Consider the following 27,535-nt stretch of genomic DNA (forward strand, 5'->3'; position numbering starts at 1 on the left):
AGCTCTTTGAATTCCAGTGTGATTCCATGATAGGACGCCACCTCTGCAACAAGTCCATTGTTGAAATTTCCTCGCTACTAAATATTCCACAGTCAACTGTATTATAACAAAGTGGAAGAGATTGGGAATGACGGCACTCCGCCATAAAGTTGTGGCCACATAAAATCCCAGCGCAGGGTCGACGAATGCTGAGGCACATAGAGCACAGAGGTCAACAACTTTCCAAAGAGTCAATCGCTACAGACCTACAAACGTCATGTGGCCTTCAGACTAGTTCTTTTTTGTGCCTCTCCTATTCCTTGTGAACTTTACGGTCACTCCCTTCCTTATTCTGGTTATGCGCATTCATTGATCATCCACATTCACCAAAGTGGGGTTGGGATTTTGCACAGGAGCACGTTTGCAGTGGTTGAAAACTCCTCTCCTCTCTGTCTGAACAGAAACCTGACAGACACATTTGCAGGGCTATAAGTTACCCTTTAAACTCAAATACCCTAATTAATCTCAGTGCATTCAGGGACTGAAGTGTTGCACAGGAACACAAAGTCTCAAACAAAAACTGCAAGTGTTAAAGCCATCTGCCAATACTCCTTTAGCTTCTTGCCACGACGACGGAGGAGACATGATAGCGTTTTCTAATTAAACCAAACTTCTTTGCCACAAACACAGCTGCCTCACCTCCTGCCTTGATCTCCTTGGGGAGGACACATACACAGAAACACACCACGATTGTAGCCGCTGACAAAAACACTCATGCACACAGTTGTGGTTGTCCATTTGATTACTGACAGTGAGACAGCTGTAACCATTTATACACACACACACACACCTGTCTGTGGCAACACTACATAGAGATAAGGAGGCTGACAGGAGCTGCTGGAGCCAAAGCTGGGAACCATGGGGGCTGTCAGCGTCATTTTCCTGTGACACCTCCAGGCTCACACACACACAAATACACACCGCACACTTGATGATATTGTATCAACTTATATTCATTTCCTGTCTGTATTCTTTCTATAACTGGCACATAATGCACCTACAGAAAACCTTCCTCTACAGTCAACCTGCTTTTGCTTTAATCGGCATGAAAAATGACACCATAACCCAGCTGTAATTCTACCCTCCACTTTTAAAATAACTCCTCCTAATAAGGTGTAAGAAACAGTCACCATAAGAGACCAGATGGAAAGGTTTTCTATTCCTGTGCAGACCCCACAATAGAAAAAAAACAATGATGACACACAAACCAAGAAAAGTTCTAGATAAATAATGTTCTACAAACTCATACGTACCGTGGAATGGACCTTCAACTACCTTTGTCCATATAATAATGAATGCAAAGTCATAACAAAATTATATAGAGGGGTGTCATATCTTTTAAGATATTGCTAATTCACACTGCTTTGTGCTACAAAACTGTAGTGAAAATCACCACTTTCTTCAGCTTTCAGCTACGTGTCCACTCCCTAAAACCTGTATGCAACTAGCGTGTGCAAAGTTGACAGTTATTTCTCTACTCTAACTAAACTACATGATGTTCAAATGTCTGCAACACTCTTTATTTACATGAAAAGTCTGCAAAACTTTTGCAGGATGCTGATTCAAACAGTCCTTGATTCTAATGTGTTTTTATAAGTGATTTTGGTCTTCGATTTTTAAAAAGGTATATGATTATGTGTTTATTTATGCATTTTACTCATGCTCACATGCCTCTGAATGTTTGTTTTTGTTGACTTATTGAATATGCCATCAACCTGCCAAGGACTACGGATGAAAATGACTCTGTGTGGCTAAACCTAGCATATTTACTCGATGAATTTAAGTGCTCGTATTAATTAATATCCATTTTCCCTTTTAAATAAACATAAACTGAGATAAAATGATCTCAGTTGACTGCAAAATGTTAGCAGGACTAAACAAACATTAACAGTATCTCGGCTCATTTGGCGGCTCCACTTGGTTAATCATATTCACAGATCCATTTTTACGATAAATGGCGATTTTGCGGTCTATCAGTTTATATAAAATTTAGTGAAGGCAGTGAGGGAGTGCAGGGTTTTCTATTGGCTGACATGAAATAGACTTCCATTCATTTACAGTGACAGTTGTATGACATCTAATTACACAGATTACGCTGTTTAACATTAATGTTGAATGGCTTGTAACTAAATTAATGCATCCCATCTCATTCTTTCAAGCTTAAATACACACACAAATTAAAATACATGCCTTGTTATTGTGATTATTGAGGGCATTGAGTTGAATCCATTCAGAATAATGAAGTAGCTCAAATTCCCATTCACAGAGGCATATAGACGTGCTTCTGTTAAATCCAGAACTGAATTCAAAATCATTCTGAAACCTGCTCCCACTTTGGATTTGGAGACAGACACCCTCTCTGCTTTCAACTTTCCTTTTTGACAAAGGATATTATCATTAGTTATTATTAATCTCTAGGGCTAATTACGCACACCCCACTTTTCAGTTATTTATTTGTAAAAAATGTTTGGAATCATGTATGATTTTTGTTCCACTTCTCACCTGTAAACCACTTTGTATCGGTCTTTCACGTGGAATTCCAATAAAATTGATTCATGTTTGTGGCTGTAATATGACAAAATGTGGGAAAGATTAAGGGGGCCGAATACTTCTGCAAGCCACTGTTTGTGTGTAAATCTGTGATAAAACAAGGTGTTTGAAGCTTCTTATCTAATGTGGGTTAGGACAGGGTTCATCTCCATGCATACAGAAAATGAGTGGATGAACAGATGGATAATAACTGCACTACAGTCTTTATGATTGTTTTGTGCCAGTTTACAAAAGTCATTTCAGTTTTATTCAAAGCAGGGAACTCATTTTAAACAGAAAGCTGCACCGAGCAGAGAATTCTTACTCTGTCTATTTAGCAAATTAAAGGCTTTAATAATGAAAACCAGCTGTGTTTACAGGAGGAAATCGTGTATAAATGTGAATGGAACTGGTTCAGTTTACGCTGCATTCAGTAAACTCGACATCATTAGAGAAGTGCAGTAAGTGAACCAGGGTTGGGAAGATATGAGAGCAGTGCTTCCTGTGATATATATTTCAATGATAATCTCAAGTCAGAGAGTATCCCCTTGACAATATTAAGACAGGTTTCCTTACAGTTTGGGCTTATGTGTTTAAACGCTTCTTTAATTAAGTTTATGTTGATTTAGTTTGATGCCTGAGTTTGTTATGGCCAGAGGCGCAAAGCTGACACATGTCTCTGCAATTAGGAACAAAACACTTTAGCAGTTATTGAATTTACTGAAGATCCAAACCCCAAATCACAAAGTTAATTATACAAATATGCAGATGCAAGATTATGTAACTTAACATTTATGAAAAACCTGCCACTCATGATGACAAGACAATGATTTTTAGCCAGTATTGGGGTTCTTGTATTTCCTGTGGAAAGCAATTAATTACACATTTTTTTCCTGCCTTTCTCTGTAACACAGCGTCACATGGCTGGCAGTTAATACTACGCTGTTAAGCCCTGCATATGGCCACATTGTATAAGCACAAATCCTTATCCTAACAAATTCTGTATCAGCACAGAAGCAGCCTTAGCGGCACGTCACAGAAAATGTTGTGCTGACAGTGATTGGAAATGGGTCGTCTCTGCTTCTATTTTATGTTTGGATTCAAAATTTGGCTGCGTGTCTGGGGTCTGTGCTTACTCGGTTTAAACATCTCTGGATCTGAGGATCTGATTGCCTTTAGAGGTGACAGGAGAGGTCTGAGGTGGTGTTAGCAACTATAGATATGCCAGTTTTTTACGGCTGTTGTGCAGTTTCCTTTGGTGCAATAAATTATAAATAATGTGCACATCTCTTCATTTGAAAGTGGTTACACTGTCGAGGATATTACTGTGACATCACATATGCAAAACCCCTGTTATGATGTTTCTCTGTTCACCCATAATGCAAATAATTAAAGAACTTATGCAATTGGAGTAATCACATAATCGTTTGGATTGCAACTCTGTGATATGCAATAATGTGATGATGAATGTAGGAAGTGCAATGTGCTACACACTCCCTGCAATCTGCTCATGATTCTTCTTTCTTTCTAACCTCTGACCTCTCCTAATTCAACGCTGCACCGAAGCTTTAACAGCTGCCTCGTAATAGGCTTTCTCATGCAGATAATGAGAGCAACCAATTATTCATTCACTTTAATATTTCAAGCAAACTTAACTCATTAAATTTACACCCTAGCTAAAGGACATAACATTATAATTTGTGCAGCACAGGTAATGGTTTCATTTGTTAAGCGAATAAAATTGTATATCAGCAGCTCATGCACAGACTACATTGTACTTTTTGGATAAATGCTGCTGCATAAAATCCTGGAGACGGGGTAGGGAATCAAAATATGGATAAAAGTCAGAATAGAGAGTTTTTAAGCCAAATGTTTGTTTGTATGTTTTTTGCTGAAGCGCACATATTTAGTAGCTACACAAAACCACCCAAACATGTGCAAAAGCAAGCAAGCAGTGCACACAAAGGTTTGTGCCACTTTCTCTTTGCCTTCACTTTATCTGCCTGTTCCCGCTCTGTCTCTTTTCTCTGTCTCTCTCTCTCTCTGAATATTTTAGTATTGATGAGCCCATTACTGATGATAACACAGTGCAACATCAGCATCCTTTCTCCCTCTCCCTGTCTCCCTCTCTCTAACACACACACACACGCTCACTCATCAGGAGTCGGGTTACAAGTCTGCCTCTGCTGTGTACTTCTGTGCATTTCGCTGTGAGTGTGTGTGTTCAGCGGGAGGCTGGGGGAATCTGACTTCCTGGCGTCGCTCCAACAAACTGCACTATTTTTCAGGCTGGATACCATTCACGTGCACACCAGCTGACGCACAGATACACACACACACGGGGGCGATGTGTGTCAGCTCTTAAAATGATAACAGCGAATAAGCAAAGTGCGCCGAATGCAAAGGTGGCTTCCTAAAAGGATGTTTAGAACCCGCAAAACACTTCAAGTAACGTAACGGCGCATGGCACAAACATTAAACACAGAGCGGCGAACGATTCGGTGGCAGCGTGCATCTGATACTGTAGAGCGCTGTCACTGTGTCAGATGATGAATAACTGCCTCTCAAAGCAACGATCCAGGAATCCATACCTCTGAAAACCCATCACAATGACAAAAATGCAAAAGCCTGCAGATGTCTCTCTCAGAATTTTCAGCCAAAAGTGCTGCATTTGATCTCAGCACTCAGTCGCAGGAGGCTCACATCCCAACGGGTGCAGGCATGACATCTGCTTTTCTGTATTTTGTCAAAGTGCCACACTTAATGACCCCCTCAGATCACTGGTGTGCGGTGTCAAACCTGCTGGAGCGTGAGGGAAGCAGGTGAGACCATCTACTGAATCTAATTGTATATCAGAGATCACTGACATCCATGTGGCACATTCATTATTCCCACAAACTTCTGGCTATAATCTTTTTTTTTTCCAGGAATGGCCAACAAACGCTCAAAGTAAGAAGCTTAGTCTTCTCTGCGGTGAGGTGAATGAAAGTCATTATCCTCCAGTGATTTCCTTTATTGAGTTTAAACCAATAATGAAGGAGGGAATAAAAGCCATTAGAGGATTTTTTTTTCCAACTTTCAGACAGAGCTGAAATTACTATGAGGGAGATTTTACTAATATATGTGCAGTCAGTGTAAAATGACATCACTGGGTTATTATCCACAAATGATCTTATTCAGTTACAAAGGAGGCGAGGGGGGTGGGGAGTTTTATAAAACACACAGTGTACTATGGATGCCTTCCTTGGGGAGAAGTGCTTGCTATCTGATCAGTTTGCTTATGCAGTGTCACTTTAATTTGAGAGCAGGCTTTGTGAGCTTACACGGTAAACTTTAATTTCAGATGGCAGAGAGCTGGTTCTACGTGAGGACCGCGCTGCTTTATTTACTAACATTTAGATAATCATTGAGCCCTGACATTTAAAAGTTCATCAGTGTTCAGGCAGGTGTCAGTGTGAAGACTCACATCAAACAGACAGAGGGCAAACAGCTACAGCACACAACACAATGAACTCCAGCACAGCAACACATCCAGCTGAAGCAATGATTAATGCAGCGTTTTATAAACAGCCCTCTGACACGACAAACAATGTAAGCCAGACAAAATTAGGATGCGATACTGGGCTGCTACATTGGATCAAATAGAGCAGCCAATTATTATAATGATCATGTCAGCCTCCTTTGATCCAGGGCTCATCGTTGCCTTCCTGTGAAAGAAAAAAAAAACATCTATCTTTTTTAGAAAGTAAGAAAAACAGCCTCAGGAACGGGAATGAACATTAACTCTGAAAAAGAGCCCCGGTTTAAGCTCTGTGGTGATGTATTTCAGGGTTCCAGCAGACAAAAATCTGTACAACAGAAGAATTTATCTCAAAAAGGTTGGGGGATTTCAAACATAATTTCCCTTATAAGGCATTCTCTATAATGGATTTCAAAGTGGCAGATAATAGCTGTATAGATGAGTTATAAACCGCATCAGATGTGTGTGTGTGCGTGTTCATTCTTTCTTTTGAGTAGGCTTAACATGTCAGCAAGACATAAAGGCATGCAGAAAAAGTCAGAAACAGATATCTGTGCAGTTGCCAGAGAGCCTTTTTCCAGGTCAAAGGTTGGCTCCAGTCACTCAGTTTTTCCCCAACTTGTCGACCCACAGTTGCACTTATTTTAGAACGTGGCTAAATTACTTCTAAAACATTAATAAAGCTATTAGGAACAGCTTATAAACCATTTACGAAGAGTACCTTATTAGAAAGACAGAGCAAGACTATCATTATTTCTAGATCTAGTCTGCCCTTAAAATATGTTTTTAATATCATAGTTTTCATGGAGAGAATCCAGTTAGGAGGCATATCACGGCTGGCGGTGTATTTCTCCCTGTAGGAATATTAGAGGAAGAGTAGCCCATCAGTGTAATGTCATGATTTCCTGGAAGATACAAAGGGGCGATAAGGTCACCAAATTCCCTGCGGGAACAGTCAGAGAACATTTTGGTGACGTTACGGTGATTTTGTGTGCGGGTTTGCACTGACAGCTGCATGCATTGTTCACGTGGGGTCTACCGCCGCTGTCAGTGCGGAGATTGACACCCTGCAGGTCGCACTCACACTGCTGCTACTACTACTACACACACACACACACACACACACACACACACACACACCACTCAGTATTTGGCTCGCTGCTAGACGCCATGTGTTTCCACAGCGGAAGAGTGGCAGGCAGCTTCGAGATGCACACACTTATCAGAAACGCTCGCACTTACATCTCAGAGGACGGCGGCTGGCTACGGCAGAGGAGCGCGTGTCCGCACGCTTGTCCCATCGCGCATCCTGCCTCGCGCCTCTCCGGTTTGCCCGAACAGCTGCAGCTGGAAGCAGGGATCAGCCCGTGCGCGAGTTTCTTAGGCCGGGAGGGGTAAAGGAGGACGGACCGACGGATGGGTGGACGGCTGGGTGTGTGCTTCTCTCTCCTTACCCCCCAGTGCGGTACGCCTCTCTGCGATTCCGCTGTCCGCTGCTGCCTCCTCTCTCGAGCTCTGACAGCGCGCGGGGATTGGTCGGGACCCGGTAACTGATATTTGAGCTGTGGCGAGCTGGGATATAACAGCTGAGCAGAGAGAGAGAGAGAGGAGAGAGAGAGAGAGAGAGAGAGCTAACACATGGAAGCGTCCACGAGAAAGACGCGTGTGGCTGAGGCACGTCACTCGTCCGCGTAATGTAAAAACAGTCCTTCCTTTTAGGCAATGCCCACTCCCTCCGCGAGCGCCGGACGATTTATCCGTGAAAATGAAAGTTGCAATGTTGTGAATATTTAACTTTTCACGGCGTGTCCCCACTGCGCGCGCTCATCCTCCAAATCGTCCTTCGTAGAGTACGTGCTCCTCAGGACACACTTGGAAATGTTTTCTCTGCACTTCTCAAACAGAAGACCTCACGATTTTATTGGAAAACACTCGTGTGTCTGTGTGTGACAGGGGACAGGTCTCAAGGTCCAGATCTTTTTCTGCCATATATGGCCCTTCCAGTACACTCACGGAAGCGGCAGAGATTCAATTCAGGAGCGGTGCGGAGCTTGAGGGGAGCACCGGGATTGTTTGTTTATGTTCAAAGCCTGTAAATGTGGTGTCAGGTGTCAGCAGTTTAACATCCTAGTGCTCAGTTATTGTTTCCTCATATGTTAAAGGAAGTAAGTAGTTTGTATAATAATATACCCCCTTCGCCTAAAACCACATGTCCGCATGTGTTTGCAATCATTTTGTCTGATTGGTCTTCTACCGGAGGCTGTGTGAGCATGAAGACACCGTGACTGATTGACACATTTGTGGCCTGTGTTTGCTCAGTTGCATATGTGCATCTTCATCATCGTCATGATCAGAACGACCAATTAAACATCTGTGTGAATGACCAGGATTTCATATCATATCAGCTACAGGGCCTAGCATCGATCTACATAGTAGTAGGGCTTTCTATGAGTTTTGGTGCGTGACGCTATTTCTGTGTTTACATCTGGATTGTGTTTGCTCCTGTTTTATTATTTTTGCTCTGGTCACGAGAACTCAATATATAATTGGCAAAACTGCAGTGTGTTTGTATGAGTAAAGATAGTCGTATAGTCATATATTAGATCAAACATTGTTACTACAATAAAACAGTGAATAAATAAAATCTGTAACTATTGATATTAATAATTTGTCAGTTATACTACACTGGTATGCAAATATGCACAATGTGAGGACCTCTGAACTTGAATACAGTACGGTCACCATTAATGATACAGTTATGGTAAAAATATAAGGACACCTTCTGTCAGTTCTAAGGTTTTACATAACAGGATATAACAAAAATAGGTAAATACAGCCTCAGATGAACTACGGCACATGACATATATACAGTTCATATATTTTTCAAGAAACTAAGCAGAAGCAGTTTGTGAAGAACTAGTTACACCCTTACTGCTTCCATAGGAATTAAGAGGGTAAATAACGGCCAGGTGCAAATGCAAAGAAGCTGCTGCACCAAAAACGTGAGAGTGATTGCTTTAGTTACTAGCAGACTGCCACAGTTGCCTGTAGTTTTTCATATCTGTCTGCAAAAAGCCAAGATTTAGTAAAAATTAAGAAATTGGAGATTGTTTACCTTCAAAGTAAAAGTTGTGCCTCACTGCTACAGCCAGTGTGTTCAAAAAGTGCAACCTTTATTTTGAAGCCTGTGTATCACCATGATTGTCGCACGCCCAAAAAGCAGTCACACATCTGCAAAGCCTCAAGACACATGACAGCTGCACTGGGATTTTGCCAGATAGCACATGACTATGAGAGTCACTGTCATCTTTACTCGGTCTGATAAAATGAAGTTTAAAGTATTGTATCACAATTCCCAACACTGTGCAAGGACCAAAGGAACTATTGTGCATCTTTCATTAATTCCATCAGTACAGTAAAATAGGGCAGTAACAGCACCATGCTGTGCAGATGTTTGTTTGTGTAACAGGCAGTGGGAGTGTAGTCAGGACAGGAGGAAGTGTAGAGGCAGTAAGATATGAAAAAGTTGTTTTTCCAAAGTGCTCAGCATCTAAAGCTGGGCAAAAGTTTAATTTCAACAGATAATGATCTTCAGTTAAACTCTGCGAAGGTGCTGAAGCGGACCAACTGGAGTCTGAACCTGAACCCAACAGATGTGCACCTACTGTACCTAATGAGTAGTGTGGCCCTGCATCAGTGTGTCCCATCCAACCCAATCTTCTAAAAGTTCCTAGATTTAGTCCTACCTTTGTGGTGTCCTCGGGATTCCCATATGCTTGTTTGTCATTCACCTAGGGACCGTTTGTGATTCGAGGAACCACACTTGAGGCTATCATTGCTGCCAAAGGTAATTTAACAAAGTAGTAAGTGAAGGGTCTGAATACATACATGAAATATTTCAGCCAGTCATTTATTTTTAATACATTTATTTAAAAAAAAAAACAACAACTAAAAGTAAGTAATTTATCTTGATTCACGAGGAAAAGATGAGATCTGTGAGACTGAAAAATTAAAAAAATTGGACATTTGAAAGGCTCTTAAAGCCTTCTTAATGCACTGTTTATCTTAAGATTCAAGACCTCTAAGATTCAAGCATGCTGAGATGAAAGGAAAGTTTAATGGTAATGAGAGAATGTCAGTGACTCAGTTTTTTAAGATCTGCTATACTTCACAAAAATCAACGATTAAAGTGCAGATTGAATAAGAAAAATATTGTGTATAAGTGAAAAAAAATATATGTTTATCTTTTTTTCCCCATCCCATAATGCATCCTGTGTTGAAGAGTAGGGTCCTGATGATGCTGACACATACACAACTGTCACTGGGATATGTTTTATTTCTTATAATATGGCTGTTAAGTTACGGCTACATTCTGGACTATGCATGTGGTGTGCTTTGAGTTGATATTATCTTATTTGATTATATCCATCCTTCTTCATTTGATGAATTGGATCTTTTACATGTGAAACACAAAAGCCAGAGTATAAGGACATGACCTCACTGTCATCTATGGTAGTTACAGACCTGCTTTGGCTTTATTTAGACCCCAACAGAAAGTGTGTTTATTTATAATTTATGACATGTGGATCATCTCCATATCACTGTCTAAACAGATACAATCTGATTCAAGCCAGACTGTCTCACTGTACCAGAGGAAAACCAGAAGGGATCCAAAAATCAGATCTGTTGTGCCTGTGCAAATTTATCCTAGTATCTCTGTCCATCTAACAGCCCTTTTTTAAACTATCCACTATATATATATATATATATATATATATATATATATATATATATATATATATATGTATCTGTAACCATATGGATGGAAATTTCATAAAACTGTAATTTAGAAAATGCAATGTGTCTGATAAGCTCTGCAATTTCAAGAGAGGCATCTCTGGAGACCCAGCAGGACCTGTCATGACACATCATGACACATAGTGAGTGAGACAGGAACGTGTAGGGGGAGGAAGACAGCGAACAAGAGATCGTGACAGTAGATGTGAGAGGTGGGATAGAAATAATAATGCAGAGGTGAGGGTGAAGGAAAAGAGGTGCAGCAGAATGAGGGAGACTGTTGATGTTATCACCACCACTGGATTTGTCTGTGTGTGTGTGTGTGTGTGTGTGTGTGTGTGTGTGTGTGTACATGTCACATCTGGTGTTTTGGCATAGAGACTTACGGTGCTCAGCTGTGTCTCAACATGTATTTGTGTGCGTTTGTCCAGAAGGTCTTCTGTGCCTGAGGCTTCCAGATTCACATCAGTCATTTTGGGCACTAAAACATCACCTCCTGGGACTTGTGTCAAAGAAATGTCTGCAAAAGATACTCATGACCAGCTCGAGAAAGCATTTATGCTAGTCATTTTTGTTTAAATTGTTTACTCATCGAGCCTCAACAAAAGGCTGCAGCTTTTTTAATGACTGATGAGAAAGAAATGAGACACAATGAATGTTCAAACAAACAAAGGCCTGTTTTTTTGTTGTTGTTTTTACCTCTCAGTGCATGTAATAATTTATTAGTTGTTGTCTTTAACATTTAAATACAGGTGTAGAAATGTGAAGATGCGTTTTGGAAGATAAAAGCTTACTTTACTTACTTTAGGAAGATGTGAAATCTTACCAAGAGCTCAAAACAAACTCCTGTTATGTTTCAAACTTAAGTAACAAACCAAACATGGCAGCAAAAGTCCTAGAATACATTTAAATCCACATAGAAATCTTTCCAATGTCCAAAGCCTTGTTTGTGATATCAAGCAGTGGTTTTTCAAACTTTTCATGTACAAGAAAAGCCAAAGTTGGGAGGTATTCATATCTGCAGACAGCAGCCTTCATGTCATCTGGAATATCATCAGTTCTTCTTTTGATTGTTTTATCAGATTGCCTCCAGTCCTCATCAGACACACATCACACAATCCAACCGAGCTCTTGCTGCCTCTGGTTCGGATCCAGAGCTAGTAGGCAAAGTTTCTCTAAAGGGATTTTTCCTTTCCAAATTCCTCTTTCCCTGCTTACTTGGCACCATGCTTGCTTTGGTTGACTCCTCCCAAGAAATGATGCACTCGGACAGAAGGTTGCTGAATTCTGCGGTCCAGCTGAAGCCATGAGACGGGGAGCTGTCGCAGGAGTTTTTTCAAGACAAAGGGCTTTTTTTAAAACTATATACTACTATTAAATTAAAGAACAAGTAAGTTAAAGGAGTTAATAGATCCTTAATAAACACATCTTGTTTTGCAGCTATTCCAGATTATCGGAAAAACTAAAAAAGGTCAGTAATCAGCTTCATGCTGAGAAAGATTGCTACACACGCTGCTTTGAGAGTGTTGATGGAGAAGTATAGAGACACTCAGAATCAAAACAGTGGTGAGGTTTGCAGTATGAGTCAGTAGGGGTAGTAAGCATTTAAGGTGGTGATGGGATTACATCAGTGATTGGTCTGAGAGGTGGAGGTATGCACTGGAGAGACGAGAAATGAAAGCCATCAAGAAGCAAGACTGAATACATGTGTGAATGGGAGGGAAACACTTGGAGAGGTGAAGCTGCAAGTAATTGGGTTAGTGAAGATAAACGTAAGTAGTTTAAATACCTGGGTTCAATCATCCAAAGCAACGTTGCAGAAGAGGTGAAGAGAAAAGTGCAGTTGGGGTGGAGTGGGTGGAGATGATTTGTAACAAAAGGATAGCAACTAGAGATGATGTGGGCAAAATTGACAGGATTAGAGATGAATACATCAGATGTCCAGCTCAGGTGGAGCAGTTTGGAGACAAAGTTAGAAAGGCAAGGCTGAGATAGTTTGGACATGTGCAGAGCAATAGTGGATATATCTGGAAAGGATCTTAAGTATGGAGCTGTCAGAGAGGAGGAAAAGAGGAAGACAACAGAAATCATTTGTGGATGTAATGAAGGAGGATATGCAGAGTTTGGTGTGACAGAGGAGGATTGACAGGGTGAGATGGAGGCTGATGTGGTAATCTTTGAAGTAAGCATCCAACTCAAGATAAAGCTAAACTGGCCCCAAATAACAAACATGCTGCGAAAACACACAAAACACAACAGACGTTTAATAAAATGCAATAATAAAAACTGAAAAAAATTAAATCTCAAAAGTACAACGGAAGTGTTTTTCTTGGAGACAATAATATGACAGAAGAAGTAGTGACAGAGAAGACAAGAAGCAGTGGATTCAGATGCAGGTAATGTGTGTTTTATTTGCATAAATCAGTATAACACTGTAGATATAGGTTTGGTATTAGCGTTTTACTTTTCACTTGTCACTTCCACACCTGGTCTGTCATGTTATTATCTCCCCTAAAATGCTTCTTTTCTATTTCCTGGTGTTTTCTCAGTGTATTTGACCTCTCAGAGCCACCGTACAAAGAAGACTCTCGATTTCAATGAAATGCATTCCGAGTTCCTAAAATCTCTTTCAACATCCCATAGTTAAGGGACCTTATACTCAGAAAAATTCAAAGGTTTCCACCAAAGAGGAACAATAAAAATAGTGCAGCTGTAGTGTGACAGCAGTGTCCTGTGCAAAGCTCTAACTGGTGCTCTGCAATAAAGTGCACTGAAGCTCATTTTTATGGGGGGGGGGGTGTGTGTGTGTGTTCATGTTTGTTCCCGTTTGCACTCAAACACAGAAAGTGGAGCTGCTGCTGTAAATAAGGCGAGACTGATGAGCAGAGCAGCTAAGCATGGCTCTGTTCATTTTAAAACTCCTTTAATATGTGATTGAAGCAACCCATTAATGTGACCCCAAACACGCTTTCCCTCATTAAAAACTCATTTGATTGTTACATAAGATGAGAATTAGAGACATTTCATCCCATGTGTCCAAGTCCGATGTGTTGAAAGTGCAAAGCAGTGAAATAAATTATGTTTTAATCTAGCAATAAAAGGCCACACAGCATGTCAGATGTGCTTTACTTTATGGCTCAGTGGGATCAATATCACTACCACAGTCGATGGCTGTTTTGAGCATCCTGTAGCGAGGTCTAATCAAACCCCGTGAATCGGATAAGGTCAAGAAAACAGCGAGACAAGAAAATTCCCCTGCCATCAATTTAAGAGTTTAGTGACCATGAAAACTAAAATCCTCTTGTTGTGATTCAACAAAGCTGTGCAGCGAGAAGAAAGCATGTCACGCTTCAGTTGATTGGTTCCCCAGAGAGTTGCTCCCATATCAGCTCCTTGAGTTGATTACATCAGAACGTGATTAGACCCACTGTCCTCAACCTGGAGTGTTTACTGACATTTATAGGCAGTCTGATCTAGCAGTCATTAATGCTTCCCGGAATTTGAAAGTGCCGACTGAACACTTAATTATTTATGATCCTTTCTGTGCCCGTGGTCTGACTGGTAAACAGTTCTCTGTTGAGCCATGATATCTGTGATGATATGGTACTCCGAGGGGCTGTAATAGAGTGTGTTCAGACATGGCTGCTGAGCTATAGAGCCTGCAGCACACATATGGAGTGACAATATGGTTGGAAATAAGATAACGGGGCAAAAAGATGTAGTTTAGAAAGCTGTTGGCAAAATGAAGCCTGTATATCTCCTGTTATTAACTGTTCTGTACACTGAGAGATTTATCTACTCTCTCTCAGCTGAAGCTGCTCCAGAACACAAACCTGGGCCAGACTGCTGCAAAGCAGTGGATGTGTGTTTTTTGGGTTTTTTTGCTTGACTTTGCTTCCCTTTCTTTACAAATATTTGATGAATCTGCCAACATCTCCCTCCCCATCTCACTGACAGTGTGAGTATTTGATTTTGGCATCTTATCTGACAGGCTGCAGCACCTTGTACCAACACTGCAGCCCTGGTTTTTCACATCTTCACTCATTTGTTCTGATGTCAGACTAACAAGCAACAAATAACAAGCAGCAGCAACACAATGTGAGTTCAGCATTGAGGAGATGCAGTGTAAGGACATGTGGAGTAGGGAGGTAAAGTCACTGAATATACTATTACCACCAAACAACAACTTGAAGTCATGCAATTAATGGCCGTCCTGTCTCAGTAGAAAAATCAGAAGTAGATACCTGACAGGACGTGGTGTATGTTTGAGGATGGCTGGTTGAAACTCGAGTTTGTATCCTGCCTCATGTACAGTTGTGGTCAGAAGTTTACAAACGCTCATCAAGGGCATGGATATCATTTGGGCTATTAATGATATATTTGAACCGTTCTGTTTCTAGGATGGAATGATTGTACAGCAAACATCTTTAATGACTTTAAAAAACAAGAGCTGGTTGCACAGGTTTGGATTCATTTATGCAGCGGTGAAGGTTCTACAACATCATTTAACTGACAAGGAAAAAGCCTATTAACCCATCATTACCTATCATGATTGACTACAACTGGTTGTTTCTCTTTGCTAGCATAACAAGGCATTTTTTTGACAGCACTCATGGGATCAGTCAGTACTATCAATAATGCAAAAGTCCAAGGAATTCAGTGAAGATCTGAAAAGGAAATTAATACAAGTTGGGAAGATCTTTGTGATCCATTTGTAAACAACTGAACATTCATAGATCATCATTTTAATGAACTGTGCATAAGTACAAGTTATTCAGATGTGTCACCACTTTGCAAAAGTTTGGACCACCCTCTAATAAGACCAAATTGGTTAGGTTGTTCAGGAACAACCCAGGAACCACCAAGGCTCAAGCCTCCCATGAACTGGAAACTGCTAGAACACCAGCATCACTGTCAACAATGAAGCGAGTAAACTAAGTGTAGGCTAAGAAAAAAGCCTCTTCTTCAAAATCAACCCCTTCAAGCTCGAATTACATTTGCAGCTGCCCACATGGACAAAATCAGTGCCTTCTGGAGAAAAAAATCTTTCAATCATAGGAGACCAATATTGAGCTATTTGCCCCCAATGACAAGGGGTATGTATGGAGGAGTAAAGGTGAGGCTTTCAAACCTAAGAAAAATGTACCAGCTGTCAAGCATGGTGGTGGTACCATCATGTTCTGAGGCTGTTTTGCCTCCAGTGGTACTGCTACACTGTACACAGTGAATGTAATAATGAAGGAGGAGGACTACCTCCAAAATCAACTTCACCTCTAACCAACAGCTAGACTTGGGACACCAAGTTCCAAAAGGACAATGATCCCAAACACACATTAAAACTGGTTTTAACATGGATAAAGAAGACTAACATAAAACTTCTGGAATGGTCTTCACAAAGCTCCAACCTCAACCCTATTGAAAATTTGAGTACTATGCTTAAAAGCAGGGTAATTGTAAGGAAAACAACCAATTCAAATAACACTATTTAATAATTAATATTAACCAAGGAGGTCATACAATCATTCTTTCTAACTTGCACAACATATTAGACAAACCTATAAGTAGCTTCACTCTCTTATCTTTCAGCTTCCTTTTTTGTTCTTGCAGACTCCTAAAGGAAACATCTGACCTGAGGGATGCTGAATGTTTAACTTTCTTACAAATCTCTGTCTGGCTTTTCATCCTTGGCATATAATGGCTTTTTGAGAGTGTCTTTGATGGAACGCTTACAGGCTGTAAAAATGCTAAACACGCTGCAGATCTGAAGGGAGCTGCAAACTTTAATACAGGCAAACCTTCACCTTTTACAAGTAGTCATTATAAAGATAATGATTAACTAAACAGTTTTAGTTAATCCAGGCCATTTCTCTGTCCCAAGTATCACTGATAAGATAAATAAATCATTTTATACAACGTCTTCTGGTAGCCTTTGATGTTTCCGACAAACCTGACATGCCCTTTATATGTGAGGAAGTAAATCAATTGCTAGCAAAGAAAATGAGCTCCTGTTGACTTCACACGCTTTTCAGACATTTCTCACACCTCCAATCTGTCCTTCCTTATCATAATCCCCGCCTTTCTCTCTCTGTGCCCCCCTTGCTCTCCCCCTCCATACTCCCTCCTGTCATCCCTGCTGCTCTTGCGCTATTAAGTTCCTGTAACGCATATTCCCCTCTTCTTTCCCGCTTCTAGCTCTATAACTTGCTCCCTCTGTGTCCTCCATTCCTACCATACGAGCACCTTTCCTCGCTGCTATTCAAATATGACACTAACTAGAAACCCTGTGGGTGCTGCCATCCTCGCTTGATCTTTTGCATTTTTATTTCAGCAAGTTATAACCCAGTGTTATCCTCAGCCCAGAGCTGAGTTTTTCCAAAACTAATTAAACCCTTTCTTAATGGGTTTGCCTTCCATATGTGTGTTATCTTGATCCAATTGAGGGCAAGCTAGCTCAGGGCTAAAGCACATTTAGTGCCCTTGAATGTAACTCTGTAAATAGTTCATACAGCTGCCCTGGGTCAGAGTTACAGTGCGACTTTAATCAAAGACCAACATAAATAACAATTGTTTTTTTGGACCCAAAGTGATCATACATATTTGACGTGGGTGAAGTGCAAAGTTAACAGCTAACGCTATAGTGTGGTTGGTTAGCAAGTAGAATCCATAGACTTCATGGGTGCATCACACAGATCTGCTAACAAGTAAAGTGCATAAATAAAACACTAGAATCACATTAACAATGCTTGATGAGGTAGATTAGCTGTATAAACCAAAGCCAGATTTTATAACAGGCTGGTAACTTGTTAATTTCAGCTTTGAAGTTGGATATTTTACCATGGGAGTCTATAGAGATTGACTCTGTTTTGGCGCAAACCTCTGAAAGCCTTTCAGCTGTTACTCCTTTGCTTAATTTTACAGACCTCTAGGTTGTCACTAAAATCCGCCAACCACTTCATTAGTTACATCTTGCTAATATCTAGTTGGACCCACTTTTGCATTTAGAGCTGCCTTAATTCAACAAGGTACTAGGACCATTCCACTGAGATTTTGGCCCACATTGACATGATAACATCACAGAGACGCTGCAGACATGTTGCCTGCACATCCATGATGTGAATCTCAGGATCCCAAAGGTGCTCTGTTTGACTGAGATTCTGGCTGTGATTTTGAACTCAGTGTCATGTTCAAGAAACAACTTCATGATAATCTGAGCTTTGTGACATGGAGCATTATCCTGCTGGAGTCCGCCATCAGAAGATCGGCACACTGTGGTCTTAAAGGGATGGACATACTCAACAATAATACTCGGGTAGGCTGTGTGTTTAAATGATGCTCAGGTGGTACTAAGGAACCCAGCTGCAGGGCAGTTCCACTAAGGTTCTGAATAATTTTAGGCCTGTGGCTCTGACTTCTTTAGTGATGAAGTCCTTTGAGAAGATAATTAATTTTAATGCAGCTTGAACATCGCCTTGACTCCGTCCAGTTTGCATATATGGCAGGAAGAGGTGTAGAGGATGCTGTTGTCACACTCCTGCATTTCTTGTATAAGCATTTTAAAGGCCCCAACACTCATGCAAGATTATCATTTGTTAACCTTTCATCTGCATTCAACACAGTTCAGCTCTTCTTACTTGCTGATAGGCTTTATGATCACTTCACTAGTCTGATCAGTTGGGTTTGGCTGGTTTCGCTAGACTTTTTCGACTAATAAGACACAATGCATGAAGGTGAACAGTGTACTTTCTTTCTCCTCTTCTGTTGGATCTCACCAGGGTTGCTGTCTCTCGCCCCTTCTGTTCATTCTGTATACGAATGAGTATCGCCGTAATTTCACTGACAAACAGTTTGCTGATGACACAGTGATCATTAGTCTTCTTGTGGGGGACGAGACAGGCCATTGGCAGCTTGTGGAAGATTTTGTGGCTTGGCGTGATGAGTCCTTCCTTTCATTAAATGTGTGAAAAACAAAAGACATGATTATTGATTTCAGGAAGTCTTCTTATAGCTCATCACCTACTATCACTAAAGCTGCTGATATTGAGATTGTGGAGAGTTTCTAGGGGTTGTTCTGGACCACAAACTGTGTTTTGAGCCTCATGCTGATGCCACTACCAAAAAAGTTCAACAAAGACTATTCTTTTTAAGAAAAATTAGATGTTTTAATGTCTCATCTGAAATGTTGTCCTTGTTTTACAGAAGTTTTATTGAATCTGTTATTTCGCTGCTTGGTTTGGTAACATGACTCTCAAGAACAAGAATTGGTTGGGACTTGCCAGCAAACTGCCAGCAAAATCTCAGGGCGTTGGCGAGACGGGCTTTTGGCCAGGCGTGTGCTGAGGAAGGCTCATTTTATTGTTAATTTTTTTAACCATCCACTTCACAGTGAGTTTGACTTGTTTCCCCTGGCTGTCGTTTTAGAGTACCTGTGAGGACTTCAGGCTTCTTTTATCCCTACTTCAACCCATCTCCTTAATGGCAAATAACTGTCTTGTGTTAATTTAATTTACAAAGCACAGAGGAGGCCAATAGGAGCACAGGCTTTAACTGCTGAGTGGCTCCTTTTTTAAACACAGATGAGTGGCCTGTTTTCAGCTCTCATTACCACATTTAGAATAAAACCTGTGTTTTACACTATACAGATTACTAGTTACCTGAACAGTTAAGCTTGTCATATATGTGGATGAGATTTTCAAAATGACACAGCAAGATAACAGATTTGTTTCAATAGTGAGACACTGAAAGTCCCACATGGTCAAGACAATCAGTCACCACGGATTAAAGAGTCCAATAAATGTAAACTGTTTACTGACTGCTTTTGCTTGCGGACAGAAACTGAAGGCGGTGCAAAGCCTTGCAATGTCTTGCAGTACTTTATTTGAAATGGAAACTTTTCTGGGTCTGTGCAACGGGAGAAAATCCAAAATTCAACAAAACCAGTAGTGTTTAAGCTTTATGTCAGCGCAAAGCCAGCTGACCACGGTTAGTCACGCACTGACTTGTGGGTGTTGATATTAATGCTCACAGCACAAGGGCTTATCCTTTTATTCTCTCTGCTCATATCACATGAATAACATCAACATCATTTTTTAGGCCCAGCCAGAGGCACAGCACCACATACTGTGCGTGGACGTTAACATATCAGCAAAATCTTTTGAAACGCGCAGGGGGAGGGCGAAAACTCAGCGGCTACCACCAGCAAACACCGGGAGCTGATTGCCTCTATTGTCCTGAGTGGTTTGGCCATGTTTGGTGTACTCAGAACTACTTAGTGTTTTCAAGAGCTTCAAGCAATTTTACAAAAACCTGGAAGGAAAAGAAAATGTGTAGATTTGTGTGTAAAAGGAGAGTGTATGAATGTCTAAATACTCCATTAGCGAGGAGTTATGGTCATCCTGGCCTTCCATGATACCCTCTCTCTGATGACCTGCCCTCGGGTTGTGTGTGTAAGAGTATGTGTGTTCCTATCTGTGAGAGTGTGCGATGGAGACTTTGTGTATCTGCGTGTGTGTGCGTTTTAGAGGGAGCCAGATGGCTTAGCAGCAAGAATGAAAGGAAATCCTATACGACAGTTGTGCTTATCTTTCCATTAATATATGTCACTGATTATCAGGCACTAACGGAGAGTGCCTGATACAAATTATTCCCCTTTCCATTTACACGCATGCACATCTGCACACATAAAACACATGTTGCATTTACATCAGTGCTTTCAGAGCTTTTGGGGTTTCCTTAATGGATAATGGATAAGAATAATAGTTCTCTAAAACCAGGAGTGGATGTGGAGCAGGAAGAAGAGCTCGCTGTCCACTTATTCCTGGCTCTTCTTTTCCACATTTCATTCTCTTTGCAAAACTCACTGTGGATGACTGTGTGAGGACCAGTGTGATGACCCAGGCCTTGTCAATATTGTTTGTTTTCTGCTTTTTGCTTCCTCATTTTCAGGTCCTAATTGACGGCTCCCCACATCTGATACAGTGGAGGAAATACTTATTTGATCCCTTGCAAAAAAAACCTACAAAAGGATTTAGAGAGTTTCTGTAAAGAGGAGTGAGAAAAAATCCCGCCTGAGTGTGCAAAACTAGTGACAAGCTACAGGAAACATCTTACTGTTGAGCTTGCCAATGCAGGTTTCTCCACCAAGCACTAAGTCATGTTTTTCTTGGAGTTTAAATACTTATTTCACTCACTGACATGTAAATACATTTATAACCTTTATGTAATGTGTTTTTTTTCCTGGATTTTTTCTTGATATTCTGTCTCTCGTTATTACAATTAAGCTATCATAAGAATTGGAGAAAGTTCATTTCAACCACTGTAAAGGAAATTACTTCACTTGTTGGGAGCTTATTTACTGCAAACTGTTTTTCTTCCAGGATGGCGCGCTACCCTCCCAGAAGGCGGGCGCATTCATGGCACATAACTTGATTTTCATTTACTTTGGCATGATTTTGTTGTAGTTATTTCAAGTTTAAATCACATGTAGTTTAAAAGTTAGCACCTAGTTTTCTTTAATTCATCTTTTTTAGATTATCATTAATAAACTGGCTCTCTTCTGGCTGCTGTGTGGCTCTTCCTTCCTTCTTATGTCCTGAAGGAGTCGAGCACAACAGCATGTAAAAAGAGAGCCAAACTGTAAAATGCTCCTACAATCACTGCAGAAAAGTGGCATGAGACAGCTATAGCCACTTAAGAATGCTGGCTGGACTTTGACAGGACCTTGGTGGATCCTTGGCTGATTCTCGGCTGGTCCTTGGCATAATGAGATTCACTGTCAATAACTTTGTCAGTGCAGCCAGAAGTGGTAACACCCCTAAGCAGGAAGGGAAAACCAGTGGTAATGTCTTGTGTTTCCCCCAGATGGATGTGTGCTAATTTCATGCTAATTTATTAATTTCTCTTTATTGCTGCTGTAAATATAATTAATCCTAATTAATCTGATTAGAAATCATTCAAACGGTACACATTATATTCGCCCCATGCGGTCAGAATGGTCTTCAATTTGCATGCACATTTAATGCTTTTCTAAATCAGCACTTTATCCAGAACACCTGCTACCATCTACTGAGGACTGAGACTTAACTAAGCATCTAAGTGCCCGACAATATCTCCGTAGCAACAGCAGGAGTTTTCAACTTGAGAACCACCGCGCTGTCTACTTGTTTCAATGTATTTGTTAATATTATATACCTATTATGTTACTTTATGAATAATTCACAAACATCATATGTTTATCAGACCAGAGATTGGGGGACTTTACTTGAGACTTCCAGGATTTTTATAAAAAAAACCAAAATCAAACTAATAAGTAAAGAAAGACAAAACAAAGAAATAAAGAAAATCAATTTACTAATAAGTACAATGATTTTTGAGTGGTGGGTTCATTCATAATCCCTTTAAACTGCATTCATGCAGGGTTTGTGAGCTTTTCAAGCTTGTCGTTTCTTCTCTGCTAAGTCGATGTCAACTGATAAATATGGTTTCAAAGACAGGTAGGAAATATCCACCTAACAAAATAAGCTAGCAGGAAATACTGTTAGCTCTGTAAATGTAGTTAAAGGTGGAGTGGTTCACAGACTTGCACGCCTTGCCAAAAGATGCATTTACAGTAAGCGAGTGCACCCTTTCCCTGGGGAGAGTTGCAGTAGATGTGTGGATTCTGAACTTATCTTGCTCGATATATTATCGCTGGACAAGTTGCTGCTCAGTGCAGGTCAAAACAACCCTCTGGCCACCAGGAAAAGGCTCAGAGCTCCCGACTGCTCCTAATCACCATTTTCTTCTTCTTTCCTCTTCCTTTAGAGTAGAACATAAACAGTCAGTTTCAGTAAGTTTCACTGAGCTTTATTCCTGCACGTCAAGCACTGTGCTACCACCAGTGGGTCAAAAGTGGAGTTGTATTGGTGCGGGTAACTTTCAAACTATATGTCCAGTTTTCAAACATGACTTCATCGCAAACTGGACATCATCTCGCACCATATTAGATCATGGACTGTGTTAATTTTGAGACCAAGCTTCATAAAAGTTATGATATGGATTTTTAAAACTTCCAAACAGGAAGTGAGGTCATATTTTATTAACTCTGTAACATTTTATGACATTTAATTGTTGATGTGTTAAGTGCAAATTTAAAAAAATGTCAGGTAGTATGGTTGGAGGTCCCAAAGTGTCACAGTCTGGCAGAGGCAGACTATAGGGAGTGGAGAGGTTGGACCCAAGTGGGTACACGCAAAATAACAAGACTTAATATTAACTGAAAATGAGCAGTTTATTGAAGGCTGATTTTAGCAAAGAAAAATTAAATCAGAACCTAAACTGGATGAGCTAAACATAACAAAACCCTGGAACATGAACATATATCTAGACATAGAGACCTGACATGGAGACAAGGTAGGATAGCAGACGCTCAGACAAGGCATGAATGAAAACACACAGACTAAAAGCACACAGGAGGTGATCAGGGGAAGTGGAAACACATGGGGAAAAGCAGCTGACACAAATGAACATAATGACATGCAGTAGAAGAGTAAAACTAAACACAATGAACACAGGAAGACATGACCTCTTCAAAATAAAACAGGAAACACAATGAGACAGACATGACAACATGAACTTGCAGACATGAAACACATAGGACAGGGGAGACTTACAGTTTTTCTCCATTGGTTTGGCTCATTTCTTGAAACAGAAATTACATTCTCAAAACTCTAAGATCATTTGGCAAAACACTCTTACAGTTTAGCACAACACTATAGCTCACCTGCAAAAGCTCATATCTCTTCCAAAACTGTTCACTCAGGCTTCAATCTAAATCCCTTTCTCATTTAAACAGTCAGTGTCTCCAAAATAGCAAAGATCCTTCTCAATAGCTTTGGCTCATTTCTCGACACAGATCGGACATTCTCATCATTCTTGGTGCTTTTGTCAAAATAAACCTGGATGGTTGATCACAACAACATGGTCCACCTGCAAAAGCTCATATCTCCCCTAAAACAGTTCACTCATGTGTCAAAACTACATTTCTTTCTAATCTGAATAGTCAGTGCCCCCAAAATGCATCGTCCCTTTGGCATTGTGTGAGTACTGCCATACAAAATGTTTAGATGTTTTGTCACTATGGCAGAGGACCAACAATATACCACAGAAAAGAGTAGCCTCCAAGGTTTGACATCACAGATTGCACTCACACTACCAAGGAAATGATAACCATTTTTTATTCACACGCAAAGAAAGTTTCATACATATGTAAAAAGAAAATGTACATTACAGTAGTAAATTGTATGAACACAAAATCAAAAAACAAGGACTTATTCAGTGTTCGCTGTACTCATTCTCCCGCTGCACAGTGACTGGAATACTTCTCTAAACTGTATAAATTATGTAATTCCATAGTTTACAGTAATTTGTTCAATATATTTCTTGTCATATTTAGTATCAAAACATTCCACTAGTCCTCTCCACCTGCTAGTATAGACCTACCACTGTAGGCAGATGCACACAAAATCTCTACAGTAAGTTATACATTTTTTGCCTCACGCACAGTGCCCTGTCCTATACAACATATAATTCCATCATAGATTACATAGAGTACATACCTGTTTTCCCTGCGAAAGGTTTGGATAATGGAGGAGACTGTAGAACGAGGCACATTAGGCTGCACTCGACGACCTGCCTCTGCCATTGTGAGGCCATGGTTTAGGACATGGTCTATAATTGTGGCCCGAATTTCATTTGGGACAGCACAGCACCTATTCCTCTCAGTCCTCCTCTTCTTCTTCTTCTTCCTCCTCTTCCTTAAGGAAGAACTTCCCCTTGTCCGTTTGCTTTGCCTTGTCTATCCATGTTCAGAGATCGGACTGGCTCTGGTCAAGCTCTATATATCTGTGTTTGGCAGCACACAATCATGGAAGACACCTGTGTGTGACACCTAGTTTCACCTGACTGTCAATGACTGTCATCAATTTATCAAATATTCAAAGAAATTCATATTTGGTATTCATGGTATTATGTTCTTGACCAATTTTGACAATTGAACAGACGGTTGTGCATGCGAGTACTTATGCAATGAAATCATGCTGACATGTTTTGGAGAGAATGATCATTAGACTGAGAATCAACTAATCAGTTTAGATCTACAAGATCTATTCATTTGGAAAATGTGCTAAATGTGGGCTAACTGTATAACTGTAGGCTACTTGTACTTAATCATTTGCAAAGATGCACTGAGACAATTGAGACATGTACTAAGGCATTTGCCATTTGATAAAATGAATGAGAAATGCCATTCTGTTTTGAACATTTGCCAAGAGGTTTGGAGGTTTGTCCATGTTATTTTGAGAATGTAATTTCTGTTTCAAGAAATGAGCCAAACCAATGGAGAAAAACTGTAATACAGGGGTAGAAAACACAAAGGGAAAGTAACAAACAAAGAACTATAATGACAACCTAGGCATGATAGAATGAAAACCTAAAGGACTTAAACATAAACTAAAACCAAAACGCTGATCGTGACACAAAGCCCACACTTCATGTCTACATATCTGATCTAACCATAGTTTTTGAAAAATCATTCCCAATATTTACTAAAACTTGCACAAATGATCGTTTTTTCACATTATGTACGTGTGACAGTTGAGAACATGAATAAGTCACACAGGCCTAGAGAGCAATCCACAACTATCTGACATACACAGGTTGTGAGGAAAAAGAAGTATTCCCAAATCGATGGACAAGCACGTGCTGGAGGTTGATTTGTCTGCAAACACTCGCCAGCTGCTCTCCGAGCTGTAGTGAAACTGTGACACAAACTGTTAAAAGTATAAAAGCTGCACTCTTTGGAACTTGTTAGCTTGGCACAACTTTTACTTTAACTTGCTAGAGCTCAACTAAGTGCTGAGAAAATAACGACTCTTCTCCAAGTGTTTGCAGAAAAGTCATTATTATCCATACAGACTAAAGGTAATGTGCTAGCAAACAAAGTAATCACATAGAGGTTTATGGTGCCCTCTGCAACCTATTTCACCTAGCAACAGGAACCACTCACCAACCAATTGGGAAATGCATATTTTCCCCACGCAACCAGAGATTGTACCACTTCCATGATGACTATCCAGTCTTTAAGTCTGACGTCATTAGCCATTTCTGGGTCCAAACTCTGCTTCAGATGCTAAAGTCAAACAAACAATGCAGCATCATGAGAGTTACAAACTGTTTAAAGTCTTTTATCTTTAATAAATGATCAGTTTGGCTGCTCTACCAGGTGTAACAATTAAGTTTAACATCCAGGCATCCACAAAAACAGACTTTATAAAGTTTAACAAGTTGGAAGTTAGCAGGGAGTTAGCTCGCAAGTTTCCGTCTAAAGATTTTTTTTTTTTAGTAGTTTCCATCTAAAGATGATATACCAGGTTCTGACAGGGATTTCTGAGAAATTAAAACGTACAGCTCTGCTATCACTTCTGACATAAATGAAGACAGAAAACTGGGCTAGCTGTTATATAATATTGTGCTACGTGGTGGCTAGCTACACAGCTATGGTTAGCATAATATAAACACATTAGCACTGTGAAGCTGGAGGATAAACGCTAACGTTTTTCCATTTGATAAAAGTTAAGATGAGGGTTGTCGATGGTTAGAGACAGATGCAATCGTGTGGCAGGGAAAAGATGCAGACCAAGCTTCAGTCAGGAGAACAACTGAGATAATCCAGCCACAATACGAGGTTAGTCATTAATATGCTGCTGCATGGGCTGGGCTGTCGTTACATCGCAGGGTTTTAAAAACGGAGCTTTAAAACGTGCTGCCGAAGAATAGCGGTAGTAAAAGTGATCATTTTTTTTACAGGCTTGTTCAGATTAAATAGAACATTATACAAAGCATTAAAATGTGTTAAAAACACAATAATAAACGCAGAATAATTTGGACCCGGAAGCAGGGTTCATACGCCATCACTTAACAATCGGATGTGTCAGTGACTGATGATGTCACATGGAAAACCTCCCTAAGGAGTGGTGCATATTACAGCTTTTCTTAGTGGCTTTGGTGCTTTTCTCGCCTCACTATTAACATTTGCACAACAGTTAGTGTATTTCTCAAAACAATTGGTGCAAACGGCAAAACCTAGTGGATAACCTGCAAAAGCAGGTCACTTGCTCAAAATCGATAATCCACTCCTCAAAAGCAAGTGTTCATGTCAATGAAACTGTCAGTGTCATCAAAATGAAAAGTCTTGACACGATCTTGATGAACAAGATAATCAAATGGCTTTGTCATGTTTTTATTATGACAGTGTACACTATTCTCTCGGTGTCTTCGATGCAAAAAAACGTCAGAACTCGGTGACACTACCTGAAAATGCTCAAGACAGCACTATCCATTTTTTGCACAGCCATGTACAGTAAAATCTACAGTAAAGTTAGACATTCCTGTAGTTGTGGAAGTACGTGAGTACAAGACAATGAATACGTATGTTTCACATTTTTACTGTGTAGGATGTTTGTAATTCTACAACATTGTGCAAAAGGAAAATACTCTACAGTCACGTATTTAGAATAAACATGAGAAACACCCTTTTGGTAGAGCTGTGCACAAATGTGAACAATATAACAGTACATATTGTAACTGAACTAACGTAAATCATTCTGGCACATTCAG

At 40.3% G+C, this 27,535-nt stretch overlaps 1 protein-coding gene across 1 annotated transcript in view; it reads right to left on the reverse strand.

Moving 5' to 3' along the window:
* pde2a (phosphodiesterase 2A) overlaps positions 1-7,934 on the reverse strand; it is a 178,380-nt gene extending 170,446 nt beyond the window's left edge. Inside the window, exon 1 of the mRNA XM_085131268.1 lies at positions 7,331-7,934. Within this exon, the coding sequence (XP_084987394.1) occupies positions 7,331-7,389 (59 nt within the window). The 5' untranslated portion in view covers positions 7,390-7,934. The remainder of the gene's footprint in view (positions 1-7,330) is intronic.
* Positions 7,935-27,535: the final 19,601 nt, after the last annotated feature.

Source organism: Neolamprologus multifasciatus, chromosome 14 (assembly GCF_963576455.1).
Source record: "Neolamprologus multifasciatus chromosome 14, fNeoMul1.2, whole genome shotgun sequence".
Lineage (NCBI taxonomy): Eukaryota > Metazoa > Chordata > Actinopteri > Cichliformes > Cichlidae > Neolamprologus > Neolamprologus multifasciatus.